At 44.7% G+C, this 22,079-nt stretch overlaps 1 protein-coding gene across 13 annotated transcripts in view; it reads left to right on the top strand.

Moving 5' to 3' along the window:
* Rps6kc1 (ribosomal protein S6 kinase C1) overlaps positions 1–22,079 on the top strand; it is a 144,172-nt gene that overhangs the window by 71,134 nt on the left and 50,959 nt on the right. For 10 of the 13 annotated variants that reach the window (XR_015635146.1, XR_015635147.1, XM_087580405.1 and 7 more), the window contains one exon: positions 7,114–7,206. The exons of the other annotated variants lie outside the window; for them this stretch is intronic. Coding sequence is in view for 8 of the 10 variants with exons in the window: in XM_087580405.1 (XP_087436531.1) it covers positions 7,114–7,206 (93 nt within the window). In the remaining 2 variants the exon portion in view is untranslated. The remainder of the gene's footprint in view (positions 1–7,113; positions 7,207–22,079) is intronic. 13 annotated transcript variants of the gene reach the window in all.

The following is a 22,079-nucleotide window of genomic DNA, read 5'->3' as shown; positions in this document are numbered from 1 at the left end:
TCTGCGAGGGCAGCTGCGGGAGAGAGGAGACATGGCACTGTTCTTTACGTAAGCATTTGCTTTCATTTGCCATTTGTGTGCTCTCTGGGAAGGCTGCCCTCCATGTTGGTCAGCAGCAGCCTGGCTGTTTTCTTGAGATTAGCTTGGTGAGCCCATTGTTTCTCTTTATTAACAGTCTTTGAATCTGAATTTCAGCCAGTGTGGTTAGGTTCTCTCAGATGGTGTGCAAAGCAGACGTGACTTCTCTGGAGAATCCTTGTGCAAGCATCTCTTCGCAGATGCTTGGGGCTTTAACACTGTGCTGGTCTCTGTCTTTCCCCCTGGCAGTGCAGTGTGCGGGTCTCCATCTTCCCCCTCGGCAGTGCAGTGTGCGGGCCTCCATCTTCCCTCTCAGCAGTGTGCGGGCCTCCATCTTCCCCCTCGGCAGTGCTGCTCCCGCTGTCCAGACCTTGTCTTTGCTTTATGAGCTTTGGAGCCTTGGAGCCTCTTGGGTTGTAAATGTAGAAAACCTGAATTTCCCATTATTTTAATCACATCCTTTGCAAACCAATGTTGGAAAAGACACCAGCAGAACACAGTTTTGCTTCGTAAGTCATACCTGAAAGGCACCAAGATCATTGGAGAGGCAGACCTTCGATTAAGTAGACTCTGGACTGTAGGGACAGTGGTTTTCTTTTATTTATTTTTCCAAGGTGCAATAGACTTAAAATAGCATTTTGCCTAAAGAAAATTTAAAATCAATTAAGTTTAGAAAAGGCACAGTAAATTATCTAAATACAGGACATAAAACATGTAAATACCATTGTACACTGCATTGCTAGGGGTGATTGAGCATCAGTCACCACACAGAATGTTCTGAGTGCCCTGTAGATTTGAGCACAGGGGTAGCACATCTGTGTTTGCTGATGTTGTTGACCAACTCGACAGGTGTCATTAGAAGACATGGAACTCTCTGAGAGCTGTGGTAGTAGGACACGGACTCGGTTACAGGCAGTTAAATGTTAGGTATACCAGCCTCTAAGGGAGGCTTAGCGCGGTCGAGTGAGCCATTTGCCTAGGAAGGATTTGCAGAGCTCGAACTCCGCCAGATAGTGAAGTTCTGAGTTTGAATAGTTCTCCTTCTCCTTCTTCTCCTTCTCCTTCTCCTTCTCCTCCTCCTCTCCGTCTCCTTCTCCTTCTCCTTCCCCTTCTCCTCTCCTTCTCCTTCTCCTTCTCCTCTCCTTCTCCTTCTCCTTCTTCTCCTTCTCCTTCTCCTTCTCCTCCTCCTCCTCCTCCTTCTCCTTCTCCTTCTCCTTCTCCTTCTCCTCTCCTTCTCCTTCTCCTTCTCCTTCTCCTTCTCCTTCTCCTCTCCTTCTCCTTCTCCTCTCCTTCTCCTCCGTCTCCTTCTCCTTCTCCTCCTTCTCTTCTCCTTCTCCTCCTTCTTCTCCTCTCCTTCTCCTCCTTCTCCTTCTCCTTCTCCTCCTTCTCTTCTCCTTCTCCTCCTTCTTCTCCTCTCCTTCTCCTTCTCCTTCTCCTTCTCCTCCTTCTCTTCTCCTTCTCCTCCTTCTTCTCCTCTCCTTCTCCTTCTCCTTCTCCCCTCCTTCTCCTTCTCCTCTTCCTCCCCCTTCTCTTTTGAGACAGGGTCTTTCTACGTAACCCCAGCTGGCCTCATGCCTGCCCTAGTGCAGGGAAGATCATTACCCACCACTTTCCTCACCCGGAGCCGGGTTCTGGATACCTTTTCTCTCCTTTTGTCTGTTTTTCCCTAACAATAATGAATGACTTCTGCTGAGGTGTTTTGAGGTGTGCTCACTCCATTCTGAGTAGGGCTGGGAAATAGCAGCAGCAGCCCCACCAGGGAGCCTGTTGGAAGCACAGAATCTTGGGGCCCACCTCAGCCCTGCTGAATCCTATTTTCCACTATAAGTCCTCAAGCAATGTGTGTATATCTGAGGAACACTGCATCTACAGCAGGTGGACATTGCATACTGAGAACACTGAATAAATCAAAGAGACTGTGGGTAGGTCAACTGCTGACTCAAAGGAGAAGGCAGACAGCCCTTACTTAACCTTTTAGAGAACAGAAATAGCAACTAGATTTCAACTGTTTGCTAACTGCAGATCACAGGTACTGGATCACAGGTACTGGATCACAGGTACTGGATCACAGGTACTGGATCACAGGTACCAGCTATGGACAGCATTGCACAGAGCCATGCGTCCAGGCTTAGGCCTTGGCTGGTTGAGCAGTGTTTTCTTGCCATCTCTGTTGGGCCATCAGATCTTGTATGTGTGTAGTCCTGGTATAGACGGACCTAGCCAATCTTTCTTGACGTCCTGTGCTACAATAGCCCTTACATGTAAAGAGAAACACTGACTTTTTACATCAAGGACATCAGCTATGCTGCCTAGGAAGCCACTTCCTGCTGCTTTGAAACGTTGTGCTGAGTTGGTGACACTTTTTTACAAGAGTTCATTGTTTAATTCCTTTTGGGACGGGGTCTCTGGTGGAGCCCTCTGGTGACCTTGCCTTCATGGCAGTCCTCCTGCATCAGTGGCCTGAGTGCTAGGATTACAGGTATGCATTGCTTTACCTGGGTACACTTAGAGGTTAGTCCTCTCTCCTGCCACCAGTCTTTGTCACCAGAGACTGCTTAGCTGCCTTACTTCTCAGTGTCCTTCTGTTAGGAAGACAAAATAAGCTGAGATCTGGATCTGGTTTCTGAAGCCTGTTTTTTATTAAATCCTGTAGATTGATGCTTCCTTTTGCTGTCTAAGAACAGATTTGTGGAGTTATATATAATTTAAATGTTACTACATATAAGAAATAAGAGATTATTAAGAATGATTTTAGTTTTGAGAATTTCCTGTGCACTGACATTGTATTTGATCTGATGATCCTCATGTTCCCAGATCCACTCCCCACTCCCTCCGCCCCTTCCAACTTGGTGTCCTCCCTCTTGGCCCACAAGTCCAGGGTGTGCTGCCTGCCCATGGACTCATGGTTGGGGACCACGCAGTGGCGTGTGTTAGACCCATCAGGGGCCACACCCTCAAAGAAAACTGACTCCCCCTCTCATAGGAGCCAACAGTATGCAGTTTTTAAAATGATAGCTTTATTTCATAGTCTTCGTATACTCTATCTGCAAAGAAAGAGAAGTTTTGTGTCTGTTGCCTTTGCTGTTCCCATCTGCTCCAAGTCACTGCTGTTTGCAGTGCTTATGGCTCCTTTCTCACACAGAACACCTCTCTCCACTCGGTAGAGGACAGTGCACACGGTTCTCATATTCAAGGGCTTTTGTTTTCTGGTCCTCCACTGTGACCCTCACTGTAGCCGCCTCTCGATGACCTGTATAATGTTAGGTTTTTAATTGCTGTGGAAAAGGTGGAATGATTTGTACTGGCTCACAGTTTCAGACTGTGGTCCCTTGGCTGTTGGTTCTGGCCTATGGCAGAGCCCAGTTAAAGACCGAGAGCCTGTGGTAGAGCGTGAGAATGGGAGGCAAGTCTCCAGTGGTCTAATTTTCTCCACTTAGGCCCACTTCCTAAATCTCATTAGTATACAACCCCAAAGTCTTTCAAGTTGTGAGTCCATAAGTGGAGTCATGATGAGGTCAGAGCCCTCGAGACCCAGTCACCTCCCAGGGACCTCACTGTGGAATACTGCTGAGCCAGACAGAGCCATCACCATCAGGACATTCAGTGCATCACAGTCTGCAGCATGGCACTGCTGTGGCCCTCACCTTAAATACTGTGGGGTAGGCAGAGTAAACTGTCTCTGGAATCTAAGAGATCAGAAATGTGAACAGAAGACGGGGGGTGCCATGCCGTAGCATTTAGTTTATTAAACATCAAATGTAACAGATAAAATAATACTTTCCCCAGTTGCTCTTCTGCTGAAGTTACAAGCAGATTTTCCTCTTTGTTGGTAATGCAGCAAGATGCACGCACATGTTTGCGTGTGTGTGTGTGTTACGTGTGTGTCTGTGTGGTGTGTGTATGTGTGGTGTGTGTATGTGTGTGGTGTCTGTGTGGGGGATGTGTGTGTGGGAGATGTGTGTGGGGGGTATGTGGTGTGTGTGTGTGGTGTATGTGTGTGAGGTGTGTGTGGGTGTGTGGGTGAGTGTGGCATGTGTGTGTGTGTGTGGCGTGTGGGGGTGGGGCATGGTGTGTGTGTGTGTGGGGGGGTGGTGTGTGTGTGTGTGTGGGGGGGGGTGTGGCATTTAATGGAAAGATTGGCAGCAGTAGGGTGAGAGCTGAGTCTGTCAGGATCCCATTTTCTTTCTGTGGTAGAAGCAATTCATCCTTCTGAGTCTCCCTTTGCATCCGAGTAAAACAGAGATTATTAGAGCAACTTCCTGTCAGTACCACACCGAGTGTGGGGTTGGGAGGGTAAAGATGAAGGAAGAAAGACCATGGAAATCCTGTAGAAGAGACTTTTTTATGATGGTTCGGATGGGTTCACTGAGGTCTTAATACACATTTGTAGGCATTAAACATTCTCCTTAGGTTTCAGCTTTGAAGGAGATGGCAACAGATGTGTTTTCTGACATCTACTTTAGCTTCTAAGAAAATGCAGTATCAAATAATGTTTGCTGAGACATATCTAAGAAATCAAATTATATCATTTAAAAGTTGTTATTATGCAAGGTCCTGGGTTCGGTCCCCAGCTCCGAAAAAAAAAAAAAAAAAAAAAAAGAAAAGAAAAAAGAAGTTGTTATTATCTGGGGCTGAGAGTGGCTTGGTTGATAAGGTGCGAGCATCTTGGACCCTAGCACCCATGCAGGAAGAGAACATGGCATTCTATGCCTATAACGCTAGCACAGGGACAAGGATGGTGACCTCAGCATCCACAGAGTGGACAAGCCAATCAGTGAGCTGCAGGTTCGAGGAGAGGCCTTTCTCAAACAGTAAGGTGGAGAATGATTGAAGAAGCATCCAGTGTTGATCTCTGGTCTCTATGTGCATGTGCATACAGGTACACATGTACATATAACACATACATACGTGCACACAGACATACACATACACAGACACATGCACAGACATACACATGCACAGACACATGCACAGACATACAGACACACATACACAGACACACACAGACTTACACGCATAGACATACGGACACACACACAGACATACACATGCACAGACACATGCACAGACATATAGACACACAGATATACACACACACATAGACATACACAGACATATACATGCACAGACACACACACAGACATACAGACACACAAACACAGACACATACACACAGACACACACAGACATACACATGCACATACATACGCATAGATATACAGACATACACACAGACACACACACAGACATAAACATGCACATACACACATAGATATGCAGACACACACACACACAAACATACACATGCACAGACATACAGATGCACACACACAGACACACACAGGCACACACACACAGACACACACATGCACAGACACACACATAGCCATACAGACACACAGATACACACACACAGACATACACATGCACAGACACATGCACAGACATACAGATACACACACACACAGACACACACACAGACACACACACAGACACACACACAGACACACACACACACACACACACACACATGCACAGACACATGCACAGACATACAGATACACACACACACAGACACACACACAGACACACACACAGACACACACACAGACACACACACACACACACACACACACACACACACACAGCCTTAGCCAGATGTAGTACACACCTGTAATTCCAGCATGTGCAAGATAAGAGTCATTAGGATCCTTAGTTCAAGATCAACCTTGGCTACAAAGCAAGTTTGAGGCCAGCCTGGGCTTTAGGAGATCCTGCCTACAAAATTCAAACCAAACCAAACACCTCCTGTCCAGCATTACCGTTCCAGATGGTCTGGATTTAGCATTTGCCTGGTGCACCCAGAGATGACAAAACTATTTGAAGGCAGTGAGAATTGCTGCCTTTAGACCCTTTCCTAGGTGGTGATTTTCCCATTATAACTTGCACCCAGTTCCCCCTGACAACCTCCTTGCTAATTCCCTGACCCTACCCCCCACAGTAATCAGGGTGCAGTTCTTATTTTTAAGTGTTGTGTCTGGCCAGGCCACTCTGTGAAGTGTCCAGAGAGGGGTCTCAGTAGGTTTCTTACCATGCTGTCCCCTCTGTATTCTATCTAGTTTGTTGATAAAGCTGTCTGTCCTGTGTGACAAGGCTTGTGTTGTGTGGGGAGGAACTATAGAAGGCCTCCTGGACATAAATCCAGCTGTACATGCTCTGAGCTCTGCTCCTCTCAGGACTTAGCTGACAGGCAGGGCAAAGCCAACTCCAGAGTTGGGAAGTTAAGAGTTTTTCACTGGTGCTCAAGCAGCCCGTTCCCACATTCACTGATCTTGTTCGTAGGTAATGCACTGGTCTCCACATCACAGATATTCAGATATTTGAGGAAAAGCTCTTTTTCTCATGAATCACTCCCAGCTCTGTTCTAATAGCAGTGGCTGTATTGATGGGGCATTTTCTTCCTCACCGTTGGTTGGCCCTTTTTCTGGTGAACTTGAATCTGCCAATTCCCTTTAAAATGTATGGTATAGATCAAAGTGTCTAACTGCTTACTTTGTTTTATAAAGAAACACTAAAGGACTATTGTTTCAAGGTTATACCTCTTCTGTTTCAAATGACTCTGTTCAATGATTTTTTGTTTGTTTGTTTGTTTGTTTGTTTTCTTCCTAAAGTACTTTTGGTCTGTCTTGGGTAAATTCAAGGTTGTCACCGACTTAGGCCTGATCAGCTGATTGTTAGACAGTTTCATGATAGCCCTAAAAACACTATCAGCTCATTAATTTTTGTTTTTAAAAAACCTGTTTTCAGTGGTATGACTTATTTACTTGTGCTTTTGTCTTGCCTTTTCCTTTTGATTTTCTTTATTTTGATTTTTTTTTCATTTTACATTACAGACAAACAGTAACTTTCTCCTTTTATCTCTCGTCTCTGATTTATGATAAATTTAGTTTCCTTTGCCCTGGCGTTTGCTTCAGTAGGCAGTCTTCCTTCAAGTACCTCCCTGATTGATGTGTAATCTTTGATATCTCCCATTAGCCTCCAGGAGCACTAAGTTCAAGGCCCCCTTGGAACCTAAGGAGCCCTGCCGAGGAGCTGAAGGCCTTCAGAGTCCTTGGGGTGATTGACAAGGTAATTCTTCAGTGTCCCTTCAAGAGTTCAGTCATAAATCGACTGCATGCTGACAACTCTGTCTTTGAAGCTTCGGATCTTAGGGATATGAAACAAAGGGAAAATGACTCAAATGCATCTGCCTTTAAAGTAACAAAGCAACCGAGGAAAAGCTCTTATCTCAGCACCTCACATAAGGCCATGCAAAATACATCTGTGCCAAGGAGAAGGGGTGTTTGTGGGCGTTCAGTTGAGTAAGGGGTTTTAATTTTCTAAAGTACCACTTCAATTGGTGAATTTATGGTTGTTCAGCATTAACTGATACAGTTACTTTAACGGTTACAAAGGAAGTTGGACTTACTGGTAGCTGTCATTTATGAGCACCTACTGTGTGCCCACACCCACATATTAGGCATTCATATAAGATGGTTTATGGAACCCTCCTTACAATCCCATTTATTTATCTTAGTGGGAAAGTGATATAAAAACAGAGTAATTGCCTGGAAGTCACTTGGCCAACTTGTAGGAGTGCTGAGCACAATCTTGAACTTGGCTGACTCCAAACTCTGCTTTTCCAGTGTCCTGAGCCCTTTTTATATCTCCTGGCCCCACAAAGCTTAGTGGCATGTCAATCATGCCAGATGTCAACACTGAGCCTGTCAATTTGTATACACTAGGTTGTTCTACTATTGCAACATCAAAGAAAATGCTGTGTTTAAAGTTGACATAAATGAATCTCGATCTCTTGACCTCTTGGGATTGTCCCTAAAACACCTAAGTGTTTGTTCCTTTTGGTGCCTCAAATACCCCTCGTCTGCTGAAGTGTTCTTGCGAGTCCCTGTTGCACTTGAGCAGTCTGCAGTGCAGCTCGAGAAGCTTGGGCAAACGCTCACGCTCTGAAGCCTTCTAAGAGAACATCAAGTCAGAACTTGTGTGAAGCTCTTCATGTTTTTTTACTCTTGTAAGCGTCATTGTCTCAAGCAGCTATGAATGAAGTTTGAGCGTAAAGGATTCTGTGCATCAGGACATTCTGTATGTTGTTCAGTGCAGTGTTCCTGTGACTGCTTCTGTTAGCCTTTGCGTTATGGAGAGCATTCTGTTTGAGAGTAGACTGAACCAGATGGGAACTGAGTGGGCACGGGTGCAGACATGTTGCCTTCCTGCACGTGCTGTCGGATTGACTCCTAGACGTTATCTTACGACTCTGACTGTTGTGCTTTGAACCTTAGCTAGGAGTTCCACACATTAATACAAGCAGACTCTTTCAGCAGAGGAGTTCCTGCTTTTGTAGTTGAGGCACAGTGCATTGCTGTCTGTCTCCATTACCAGTGCCTCTCAGATGCCGTTTTCTAAGTGGTAAGAAGAAGCTCTATGTCTGGGAATCAGTCAGCTTTACAGATAGTCTTGAACACCATAACATCATGTCTGCTAGCAAAACACAAGTAGGTAGGTTTTAAAATTTTGATCGTTGTTCAAGGAAAAAATCCTTTTTCTTGTACTAAAGAATCCCTTTAATTTGGGTTTTAGAAACTTGGGGTTGAGTAAACTCAGGTCTAGAAAACAACCAGGGTGCATCCTCATAGATCTGGGACAGCAGTCTCTGATTCTGTTTTATTTTGCTGTTTGTGAATTATTTCGAGTTATTTATTAACGTAGCAAGTTCAGCTTTGTATTACAGTTCATTAGGAAATGCATTTTATAAACCTCTATCTAGAAAGCCAAGGAGTGGTCTTATTAGTAGCTGCAATGCAGACCTTGTGAGAACAGTGTTGTGCTGTTTGACTCCCTACCATTTTCTTTGTGCCTAGAGTTATGGCACATGCCAATCACACCCTGGGCCCTCAATGTTGAATGAGTGAATTGAAAAGAATTTAAAATATATCGTAGAGTGACACCTACTGGTGTAATCTGAGACTGCTCCCTAAAACCACTCTACAAGGTCCCTAGTGAGCCATGGCTGTTCGCTGGTTTAGTGTTCAGACCGTAGGAACTGCCTTCCATTTCTTCGTTGGGGTTGTAAAATCCTTTATGCAACAAGGAGTAAGTACCAGAGCTCTTAGAGCATATATAGTCTTAGAGCATATATAGTGTTAGAGCATATGTAGTCTTAGAGCATATGTAGTCTTAGAGCATATATAGTCTTAGAGCATATATAGTCTTAGAGCATATATAGTCTTAGAGCATATGTAGTCTTAGAGCATATGTAGTCTTAGAGCATATGTAGTCTTAGAGCATATATAGTCTTAGAGCATATGTAGTCTTAGAGCATATATAATCTTAGAGCATATATAGTCTCAACATATATAGTCTTAGAGCATATGTAGTCTTAGAGCATATATAGTCTCAGCATATATAGTCTTAGAGCATATGTAGTCTTAGAGCGTATATAGTCTTAGAGCATATACAGTCTTAGAGCATATATAGGCAGGCGCCCCTTCTGTTGCAGAGATGACGTGTCTGGTGAAGATTTCAGAGTCCTGTTACAGGAAGACCAGAGAGAGAAGGAGGCCTTCTCACCTGATCAGACATGTGTAGGCTTTGGGTATTTCAGAGCTGCAGCTCTGCCATGCTTGTTTAAACCCAGGAGAGTCTTAGTTATGTTAGAAACAATGAGTGTGTGCTGGCAAATGGAGTGCTGGGACTCACTGAGGGGTGTGGTGTGCAGTGGGACTGCAGGTTCCTCCCTCCTCCCAGGAGACAGCTAGAACTACAGAAGCTTAAGTTGCAGAGAGAGAGAATTGGACTCATAGTTAGAGATCCCTCCCTCCCTCCCTCCCTCCCTGCTTTCTTCTTGGCTATCCTGAAGCTCACTCTGTAAACCAGGTTGGTCTTGAACTCAGAGATCTGCCTGCCTCTGCCTTCTGAGTGCTGGGGTTAAAAGTATGTGCCAGCCACCACCGCCTGGCTAGATAGACCTTTTAAGAATTAGAGTCTTGACCAAAGATGGAGTAAACCTGAGACCTTATGACCTTCTTTTCAGTTGAAGCATCCAGTGAGTGGTGGGGGTGTCACAGAGGGATGCTGTGGAGGGAGCCAAGTATTTGGTGGATTTTGTCTTAGATAACTTTGAAGATTACCTTTCACTCTCAGATGCATTTGCAGATGTTTTCCTTGTGCAATAGCAGAAGAAAAATGAGAGGCAAACTGGTGGGTGCCCACGTAGGCTCCTGCCATTGTCTTGGGAGCCCGTTGCCTGGGCGGGTGCCATGCTTTGTGCCGTGAGCATGTGATGTGTGAGTGTGTGCTGTGTGGTCAGTTGTGAGCATTGAAGTGTGAGAGCGTGCTGTGTGGTCAGTGCACAGGTGCTTACATGCAGCTCACTGGGGATCCGATTTAGTCATTTGGCCATTAGATGATCAAAGGCTGCGAGGGTTTCCGAAGACGTCCCTGTTACACAGCTCGCTTCCCGGATCACAGCCTCCTCAGTCGTCATGAGCCATTGCCAAGTCCTTATCCTTGCTCTTGTCTTGACCCTGCTTATGTCCTCCTTGGGGACAGCTGGGTGAGGAGTAGACAGTACTCTTTGAAATATCTTGTCACTTCTTGTGGATTAAAAAACAAATTCAAAACCATAAAAATCTAGAGACAACACCAGAGATGGGAAGGCAGTATCACCTAAATTCACTGGTCATGCTTTGCAGTCTGTGAACTGTTGCTGCTTTGAGCTCATGTGCCTCACGTCCCAGCCTCACCTGGTGCTGCTCAGCCGGACTCTGGGGTTGCTGTGGTGTCAGCCCAGTGCCAGGATTTGTTCTTTGTAGTTCATCTGGTGGAGGATCGGGCAGGCGATTCAGGCTGGCAGGTGTGGAGAGATGGATACTTATCTCCTCCATGTCTGACTAAAGTCCTTATGAGAGCACATAGGGAGACTTAGTATTGAGGGCTCAGATTAATCAGTATTTTCATATTATCATCGGGCCATAAGGGGCTAAATTCAAAGGGCTCCTGCTTGTACTTCAACTAGCCCACACGGTCAGAGTCCTGTTGGTGTCTTAGAGGACAGCACTGTCTGTGGACTTTGCTTCTCTGTAGTCCTGCTGCCGACTGAACTCAGCTTCAAGCTCTGGGGTCTGCACAGGAGACAAACACAAGGGCTGGTGGAGGGTACAGACCTCAACATCCATAGTGACTCTGACACACAATGGTGACACTCATGTGTTCTGCCTTTCCCATGTGCAATAATAATAATTATTATTAAGTTAAGCACCGGAAGGCTGGAAAATACAGTAAAGAAGGAAGATGGCCTAGAGAGCCCCAAGTGAAGACTTGTCTGGGACTTCTGTCACCATGTAGATGCCAGGGTGGGTGCTAGAAAAGGTATAGTCAAGACCAAACCTGACCAAGTCATCCAAAATAAGACTGACCAAGGCTGTGGCTGCAGCTCAGGCACAGCACAGAAGGCTGCAGCAAAGGCCCAGTGTGCCTTCCACATAGCAGCACAGTGCCGTGCTGCCCCGAGTTCTGAGGACAGCCACTTGACTGATGAGAAAAGGAGGACCTCAGTTGAGGGGGAAGTGTAGTCAGCAGGTACAGTTCTGAAATGAGGACTGAAATGGTGTTGTAAATATGGTTCAGTGAATAATTACAAGCCCACAAGACAAACGAAGAAAGGACGGGGAAGAGTACAGGACGGGCTCCTGCTTGTACTCAGGGAGCATCGACAGAACACTTGGGATTGTCGCGCATGGTCAGTGCCTTCTTCAGTTCCCACAGCACAGGTGGACGGAAATGCAAAAGCAGGAGGATGGTGGGGGGCCTGGGACCAAGAGCGGCTGAGCCTGAGGGTAACTTTCATTTCTTCAAACCTTAGTTTGTTTTTGTCTTTTTTTCTCTTTTCTTTTTTCTTTTTTTCCGGAGCTGGGGACTGAACCCAGGGCCTTGTGCTTGCTAGGCAAGTGCTCTACCACTGAGCTAAATCCCCAACCGCACAAACCTTAGTTTTAATGAGGGTTCTTGAACTCTTTAACCTCTCTTCTAGCCTACTACCCACCAGAGGTAATGGAAAAGAAAGGATGTGGAGGTGGAGGTGAGGGTGGGGAGTGGACCTGTTTAGAAAGGTTCTTTGGAGCGACTCCCATCTGTGTTGTCTGGAAGTCAGCAGTTCAGTTCACAGGTCAGCAGCAGCAGCTCGATCCACTCGCAAATACTTCACTGGTACACAGGAGTCCAGTTGGGTGGAATCATGATAGCAACAGGAATCAGCAGTGGTGGCACGACCTAGCAGAGACAGCCAGGCCTCAGCCTCAGCTCGAGTTAGCAGGAGGGACCAGGGAAACTACGATCAGTGAATACTTGAGACCCACAAGCTTGCCCAGCTGGCTCTAAGCAAGCCTAGCTCAGCCTCTGTCACTGTCCTCCCAGTCCTTAAAACCTCCACACACCACACGTCCTCCTCAGTCTTGCTCAGCACGTGCCTCACTGACATCATTCTGCCAACCAGCCTGAGTCTGAGGAAGGTGCAGCAAACTGCAGCTCACCACCAGAAGGTTTAGGGTGTCTCTCTATGGAGTCCCGACAAATGCAGCCCAGCTATACAGTGTAAGGCTGACCAATACATGTGTGTTGTTACCACATGTCCTTTCACATGCTTGCTTTAGCAGAACATCCTTTCATCTGTGTCTGCTTCAGCTAAATGTTTCTTAATGTGTTTTCCCCAGCAGAACACCATCTAAATGATTTTCCAAAGAACCCTTAAGTTTCCACATCACCAAGGAGCCTGTGAACTCACTCAGGAACTGAAGAGATAGTCTGTGACTGAGCTCTCTGACCACCTCAGGTCTTTGTAAGCCTAAGGTTAGGAGTTGTGTGAACCCAAAATAGGGCAGACTCACCAACATCCACTGGCTGGCCCCTCAGCCAGCTTCTAAAAACCAGTGCTTGGGAAGCAAGAAAAAACTGGAGGGAGGAACACCAAATGACCTTAGAAGCCCTAGAGGTCAAAGGACACTGCATGACATAGGTTCTAAAGGATAGAGCTGCCACCTGGACTTCTGTATGCTGAGAAAATGCCTTTCTGGAATGGAGGGAGAAGCCTCGTGTGGTGGACACACTTTTAATCTCAGTGCTTGAGGCAGAGGCAGGCACATCTCGGGTTGAGTTCAGCCAGATCTAGTCCAGACAGCTAGTGGACCTACCTCATTAAAAAAACATAAAGAGAATGAGGGGAAATGTGGACATTGTCAGATGACAGGCAAATAACGCCATGCCACCAGCAGACTCGCACCGAACGACACACTTTCCAAGCAGAAGTGCAAGACGAGTGCCTTAACATGGAAAAGAGTCTTCAGGCCACGCTACCTATTTCCTAAAGCTTGTTATGGCCAAAGTCGGATCTGCGAGATTATCTGATCGAGTTTTATGTGTTTTGGTTGTGAGCCTCGATGTTTAATGGCTAAACCAGCCACGATGTAGTTTTAAATATATGTAGAAAAAACGCATTAAAGACAATTCATAAATAAGGGAGCGTATAGAAAGCATAGAAAGAGAGGGACACTCCCACACTTGATAAAGTGATGACTCCAGTCACCACTGTGGTTGGTGTATGTATGTTACATGTATATGGTGTATGTATGTTACATGTATATATTTTTGATTGTAACTGGAGATGCCACTCACAGCTCTGTAGATAAACTGAAGTAAATACATATATATTTGTTTATTGTGGGTGCACAGTCATGCCACGTGCATGTAGCCTTGAGCTATGATTCTCATACCCTGTCCTCTTGAATGCTGAGATTGCAGGCATGGGCCACCACATCCAGCCTATCGTAGAATTCTAAAAATATTCAGTTGATTCATAATAAAGTAGAAGTAGTAAACAGAAAACAACAAAATCCCAGAATAAGTTTAAAAACTCATACCGATGTAAGCGCAGACACATTATCAACTACACTAAATATAAGTAATCTAATTTTGTTGGTTGAAGAAAACATGATCGGAGTGCATTAAAAATATGACTCAGCTCTGTGATATGTACAAGAAATTCATTTCAGATACAACGATATAAGAGGTTTAGGGTGTTGGGCTGGAGAGATGGCTCAGTGGTTAAGAGCACTGACTGCTCTTCCAGAGGTCCTGAGTTCAATTCCCAGCACCACATGGTGGCTCACAGCCATCTGTGATGGGATCTGATGCCCTCTTCTGGTGTGTCTGAAGTCAGCTACAGTGTACTCACATACATGAAATAAATAAATGTTAAAAAAGAAAAAAGGGGTTTAGGGCGAGGGTATGGGAAAGACCCATGCAGCATTCCTCAGACAACAGCAAGAGTATCTCCAGTGGCAGACGAGGAGGCTTCAGATCAAAGGGTCGTAGAGACACAGAGCAGCATACAGTGATGGAGGAGCACTAAGCCATGCGTTCTAAGCACGCAGACACCAGGCGTCACTGTTATGAACGCCTGTGAGGCTAAGACCAATAGATCTGAAAATCCCCAGTTAGGATTTGAGGTTGCGATGTTCTCATAAGTCAGGGGATAACTGGCACAGAGAAGGACCCAGTGTCATCACCAAACAACAGGATATACTATGGTATGTGGGCACTCCTCCCCTGTATAGGGCTGAAAACAATCTGTGGTAACTAGAAGAACTGCAGCTGTAATTCCCTTGTAAGAGCTGGAAGGTAGGAAGTCCCACACCCGCGGATCCCACGGAGGCTCCCGGAAAGAGCGGCGCAGATCTTTCCGGTTGCTGCCGCCGCGGAGAAGACTTAGGCAGTACCCCACGAGCAAACTTGAGCCTCGGAACCACAGGTAAGACCAACTTTTCCGCTGCAAGAAACCTGCCTGGTGAACTCAGGACACACAGAGGCAAAATTCCTCTAGGACCGGGCACTTCCTGTGTTTACCGGAATTCCCACACCCGAGGATCCCGGCCCGCAGCAGCTCTCTGCTCCCAAACCCCGTGGGAGAGAGACCTCACCGCCTGGTCAGGTGGGCACTCCTGAGGCTGCAGATCGGAGGAGACCACCAACACTGCCCACCCCTGCCCACATCCCTGGCCCAAGGGGAAACTGTATAAGGCCTCTGGGTTCCCGTAGGGGAGGGCCCAGGAGCGGCAGGACCCCTGCGCCTGAGACACCACCGGAACCTGAAGGAAACAGACCGGATAAACAGTTCTCTGCACCCAAATCCCGTGGGAGGGAGAGCTAAACCTTCAGAGAGGCAGACACGCCTGGGAAACCAGAAGAGACTGCACTCTGCACACACACCTCGGACGCCAGAGGAAAACACCAAACGCCATCTGGAACCCTAGTGCACGGAAGCTCCCGGAAAGGGCGGTGCATATCTTCCTGATTGCTGCCGCCGCAGAGAGCTCGTGGGCAGCACCCCGCGAGCAAACTTGAGCCTCGGGACCACAGGTAAGACCAACTTTTCTGCTGCAAGTGACCTGCCTGGTGAACTCAAGACACAGGCCCACAGGAACAGCTGAAGACCTGTAGAGAGGAAAAACTACACGCCCGAAAGCAGAACACTCTGTCCCCATAACTGGCTGAAAGAAAACAGGAAAACAGGTCTACAGCACTCCTGACACACAGGCTTATAGGACAGTCTAGCCACTGTCAGAAATAGCAGAACAAAGTAACACTAGAGATAATCTGATGGCGAGAGGCAAGCACAGGAAACCAAGCAACAGAAACCAAGACTACATGGCATCATTGGAGCCCAATTCTCCCACCAAAATAAACATGGAATATCCAAACACACCAGAAAAGCAAGATCTAGTTTCAAAATCATATTTGATCATGATGCTGGAGGACTTCAAGAAAGACGTGAAGAACTCCCTTAGAGAACAAGTAGAAGCCTACAGAGAGAAATCGCAAAAATGCCTGAAAGAATTCCAGGAAAACATAAATAAACAAGTAGAAACCCATAGAGAGGAGACACAAAAATCCCTGAAAGAATTCCAGGAAAACACAATCAAACAGTTGAAGGAATTAAAAATGGAAATAGAAGCAATCAAGAAAGAACACATGGAAACAACCCTGGATATAGAAAATCAAAAGAAGAGACAAGGAGCTGTAGATACAAGCTTCACCAACAGAATACAAGAGATGGAAGAGAGAATCTCGGGAGCGGAAGATTCCATAGAAATCATTGACTCAACTGTCAAAGATAATGTAAAGCAGAAAAAGCTACTGGTCCAAAACATACAGGAAATCCAGGACTCAATGAGAAGATCAAACCTAAGGATAATAGGTATAGAAGAGAGTGAAGACTCCCAGCTCAAAGGACCAGTAAATATCTTCAACAAAATCATAGAAGAAAACTTCCCTAACCTAAAAAAAGAGATACCCATAGGCATACAAGAAGCCTACAGAACTCCAAATAGATTGGACCAGAAAAGAAACACCTCCCGTCACATAATAGTCAAAACACCAAACGCACAAAATAAAGAAAGAATATTAAAAGCAGTAAGGGAAAAAGGTCAAGTAACATATAAAGGCAGACCTATCAGAATCACACCAGACTTTTTGCCAGAAACTATGAAGGCCAGAAGATCCTGGACAGATGTCATACAGACCCTAAGAGAACACAAATGCCAGCCCAGGTTACTGTATCCTGCAAAACTCTCAATTAACATAGATGGAGAAACCAAGATATTCCATGACAAAACCAAATTTACACAATATCTTTCTACAATTCCAGCACTACAAAGGATAATAAAGGGTAAAGCCCAACATAAGGAGGCAAGCTATACCCTAGAAGAAGCAAGAAACTAATCGTCTTGGCAACAAAACAAAGAGAAGAAAAGCACACAAACATAACCTCACATCCAAATATGAATATAACAGGAAGCAATAATCACTATTCCTTAATATCTCTCAACATCAATGGCCTCAACTCCCCAATAAAAAGACACAGATTAACAAACTGGATACGCAACGAGGACCCTGCATTCTGCTGCCTACAGGAAACACACCTCAGAGACAAAGACAGACACTACCTCAGAGTGAAAGGCTGGAAAACAACTTTCCAAGCAAATGGTCAGAAGAAGCAAGCTGGAGTAGCCATTCTAATATCAAATAAAATCAATTTTCAATTAAAAGTCATCAAAAAAGATAAGGAAGGACACTTCATATTCATCAAAGGAAAAATCCACCAAGATGAACTCTCAATCCTAAATATCTATGCCCCAAATACAAGGGCACCTACATACATAAAAGAAGCCTTACTAAAGCTCAAATCACACATTGCACCTCACACAATAATAGTGGGAGATTTCAACACCCCACTCTCATCAATGGACAGATCATGGAAACAGAAATTAAACAGAGACATAGACAGACTAAGAGAAGTCATGAGCCAAATGGACTTAACGGATATTTATAGAACATTCTATCCTAAAGCAAAAGGATATACCTTCTTCTCAGGTCCTCATGGTACTTTCTCCAAAATTGACCATATAGTTGGTCAAAACAGGCCTCAACAGGTACAGAAAGATAGAAATAATCCCATGCGTGCTATCAGACCACCACGGCCTAAAACTGGTCTTCAATAACAATAAGGGAAGAATGCCCACATATACGTGGAAATTGAACAATGCTCTACTCAATGATAACCTAGTCAAGGAAGAAATAAAGAAAGAAATTAAAAACTTTTTAGAATTTAATGAAAATGAAGGTACAACATACCCAAACTTATGGGACACAATGAAAGCTGTGCTAAGAGGAAAACTCATAGCGCTGTGTGCCTGCAGAAAGAAACAGGAAAGAGCATATGTCAGCAGCTTGCCAGCACACCTAAAAGCTCTAGAGCAAAAAGAAGCAAATACACCCAGGAGGAGTAGAAGGCAGGAAATAATCAAACTCAGAGCTGAAATCAACCAAGTAGAAACAAAAAGGACCATAGAAAGAATCAACAGAACCAAAAGTTGGTTCTTTGAGAAAATCAACAAGATAGATAAACCCTTAGCCAGACTAACGAGAGGACCCAGAGAGTGTGTCCAATTTAACAAAATCCGAAATGAAAAGGGAGACATGGAGTTGGGGATTTAGCTCAGTGGTAGAGCGCTTGCCTAGGAAGCGCAAGGCCCTGGGTTCGGTCCCCAGCTCCGAAAAAAAGAACCAAAAAAAAAAAAAAAGAAAAAAAAGAAAAGGGAGACATAACTACAGATTCAGAGGAAATTCAAAAAATCATCAGATCTTACTATAAAAGCCTATATTCAACAAAACTTGAAAATCTACAGGAAATGGACAATTTCCTAGACAAATACCAGGTACCAAAGTTAAATCAGGAACAGATAAACCAGTTAAACAACCCCATAACTCCTAAGGAAATAGAAGCAGTCATTAAAGGTCTCCCAACCAAAAAGAGCCCAGGTCCAGACGGGTTTAGTGCAGAATTCTATCAGACCTTCCTAGAAGACCTCCTACCAATATTATCCAAACTATTCCACAAAATTGAAACAGATGGAGCCCTACCGAATTCCTTCTATGAAGCCACAATTACTCTTATACCTAAACCACACAAAGACCCAACAAAGAAAGAGAACTTCAGACCAATTTCCCTTATGAATATCGACGCAAAAATACTCAATAAAATTCTGGCAAACCGAATCCAAGAGCACATCAAAACAATCATCCACCATGATCAAGTAGGCTTCATCCCAGGCATGCAGGGATGGTTTAATATACGGAAAACCATCAACGTGATCCATTACATAAACAAACTGAAAGAACAAAACCACATGATCATTTCATTAGATGCTGAGAAAGCATTTGACAAAATTCAACACCCCTTCATGATAAAGTCCTGGAAAGAATAGGAATTCAAGGCCCATACCTAAACATAGTAAAAGCCATATACAGCAAACCAGTTGCTAACATTAAACTAAATGGAGAGAAACTTGAAGCAATCCCACTAAAATCAGGGACTAGACAAGGCTGCCCACTCTCTCCCTACTTATTCAATATAGTTCTTGAAGTTCTAGCCAGAGCAATCAGACAACAAAAGGAGGTCAAGGGGATACAGATCGGAAAAGAAGAAGTCAAAATATCACTATTTGCAGATGATATGATAGTTTATTTAAGTGATCCCAAAAGTTCCACCAGAGAACTACTAAAGCTGATAAACAACTTCAGCAAAGTGGCTGGGTATAAAATTAACTCAAATAAATCAGTAGCCTTCCTCTACACAAAAGAGAAACAAGCTGAGAAAGAAATTAGGGAAACGACACCCTTCATAATAGACCCAAATAATATAAAGTACCTCGGTGTGACTTTAACCAAGCAAGTAAAAGATCTGTACAATAAGAACTTCAAGACACTGAGGAAAGAAATTGAAGAAGACCTCAGAAGATGGAAAGATCTCCCATGCTCATGGATTGGCAGGATTAATATAGTAAAAATGGCCATTTTACCAAAAGCAATCTACAGATTCAATGCAATCCCCATCAAAATACCAATCCAATTCTTCAAAGAGTTAGACAGAACAATTTGCAAATTCATCTGGAATAACAAAAAACCCAGGATAGCTAAAGCTATCCTCAACAATAAAAGGACTTCAGGGGGAATTACTATCCCTGAACTCAAGCAGTATTACAGAGCAATAGTGATAAAAACTGCATGGTATTGGTACAGAGACAGACAGATAGACCAATGGAATAGAATTGAAGACCCAGAAATGAACCCACACACCTATGGTCACTTGATTTTTGACAAAGGAGCCAAAACCATCCAATGGAAAAAAGATAGCATTTTCAGCAAATGGTGCTGGTTCAACTGGAGGTCAACATGTAGAAGAATGCAGATTGATCCATGCTTATCACCCTGTACAAAGCTTAAGTCCAAGTGGATCAAGGACCTCCACATCAAACCTGATACACTCAAACTAATAGAAGAAAAACTAGGGAAGCATCTGGAACACATGGGCACTGGAAAAAATTTCCTGAACAAAACACCAATGGCTTATGCTCTAAGATCAAAAATCGACAAATGGGATCTCATAAAACTGCAAAGCTTCTGTAAGGCAAAGGACACTGTGGTTAGGACAAATCGGCAACCAACAGATTGGGAAAAGATCTTTACGAATCCTACAACAGATAGAGGCCTTATATCCAAAATATACAAAGAACTCAAGAAGTTAGACCGCAGGGAGACAAATAACCATATTAAAAAATGGGGTTCAGAGCTAAACAAAGAATTCACAGCTGAGGAATGCCGAATGGCTGAGAAACACCTAAAGAAATGTTCAACATCTTTAGTCATAAGGGAAATGCAAATCAAAACAACCCTGAGATTTCACCTCATACCAGTGAGAATGGCTAAGATCACAAACTCAGGTGACAGCAGATGCTGGTGAGGATGTGGAGAAAGAGGAACACTCCTCCATTGTTGGTGGGATTGCAGACTGGTACAACCATTCTGGAAATCAATCTGGAGGTTCCTCAGAAAATTGGACATTGAACTGCCTGAGGATCCAGCTATACCTCTCTTGGGCATATACCCAAAAGATGCCCCAACATATAAAAAAGACACATGCTCCACTATGTTCATCGCAGCCTTATTTATAATAGCCAGAAGCTGGAAAGAACCCAGATGCCCTTCAACAGAGGAATGGATACAGAAAATGTGGTACATCTACACAATGGAATATTTCTCAGCTATCAAAAACAACGGCTTTATGAAATTCGTAGGCAAATGGTTGGAACTGGAAAATATCATCCTGAGTGAGCTAACCCAATTACAGAAAGACATACATGGTATGCACTCACTGATAAGTGGCTATTAGCCCAAATGCTTGAATTACCCTAGATGCCTAGAACAAATGAAACTCAAGACGGATGATCAAAATGTGAATGCTTCACTCCTTCTCTAAAAGGGGAACAAGAATACCCTTGGCAGGGAAGAGAGAGGCAAAGATTAAAACAGAGACTGAAGGAACACCCATTCAGAGCCTGCCCCACATGTGGCCCATAAATATACAGCCACCCAATTAGACAAGATGGATGAAGCAAAGAAGTGCAGACCGACAGGAACCGGATGTAGATCGCTCCTCAGAGACACAGCCAGAATACAGCAAATACAGAGGCGAATGCCAGCAGCAAACCACTGAACTGAGAATAGGACCCCCGTTGAAGGAATCAGAGAAAGAACTGGAAGAGCTTGAACGGGCTCGAGACCCCATATGTACAACAATGCCAAGCAACCAGAGCTTCCAGGGACTAAGCCACTACCTAAAGACTATACATGGACTGACCCTGGACTCTGACCTCATAGGTAGCAATGAATATCCTAGTAAGTGCACCAGTGGAAGGGGAAGCCCTGGGTCCTGCTAAGACTGAACTCCCAGTGAACTAGACTGTTGGGGGGAGGGCGGCAATGGGGGGAGGGTGGGAGGGGAACACCCATAAGGAAGGGGAGGGGGGAGGGGGATGTTTGCCCGGAAACCAAAGAATTATTATTAAGTATTAAATAAAAAAAAAAAAAAGAGGTGGAAGGTAACAGGAGCTCAGAACACCAGGCATCTTGTAGTACATTTGCAATTAACTGGCATCTGGGCTAAAGATATCTCAAAGGGAATTCAAAAATTAAAAATGAAAGCATTTAAAATGCCCAGGAGAAAAGGCCCTTGGTGGCCAAGCCTGAAGGTCTGAGCCCACTGGGAGCCTCATGGTAGAAGGAGAGAGAGCTGACTGCTCCAGGTCATCTTGTGACCTCCACACACCTGCTGTGGGACGCTCACTCCCACATACCCACTCCTCCCCCACACATAAATACCTGTCAGTAGTTGGCTGTGCGTGGAAAGTCCGTGGACATGCAGAGTACTGCTCACTATGCAGTGATATCCTGGAACTGTTGCATGAGTGCATCTGAGGCCCTAGTCCGGGAGAGCACTAGACTGTCTCACTGTGCAGACTGCACCCACAGTAGGTGGTGGAGCACACGCTGTCCTG

The sequence above is a fragment of the Rattus norvegicus genome, chromosome 13 (assembly GCF_021556685.1).
Source record: "Rattus norvegicus strain SHRSP/BbbUtx chromosome 13, alternate assembly SHRSP_T2T, whole genome shotgun sequence".
Lineage (NCBI taxonomy): Eukaryota > Metazoa > Chordata > Mammalia > Rodentia > Muridae > Rattus > Rattus norvegicus.
This window is presented reverse-complemented; position numbering and strand designations above follow the sequence as displayed.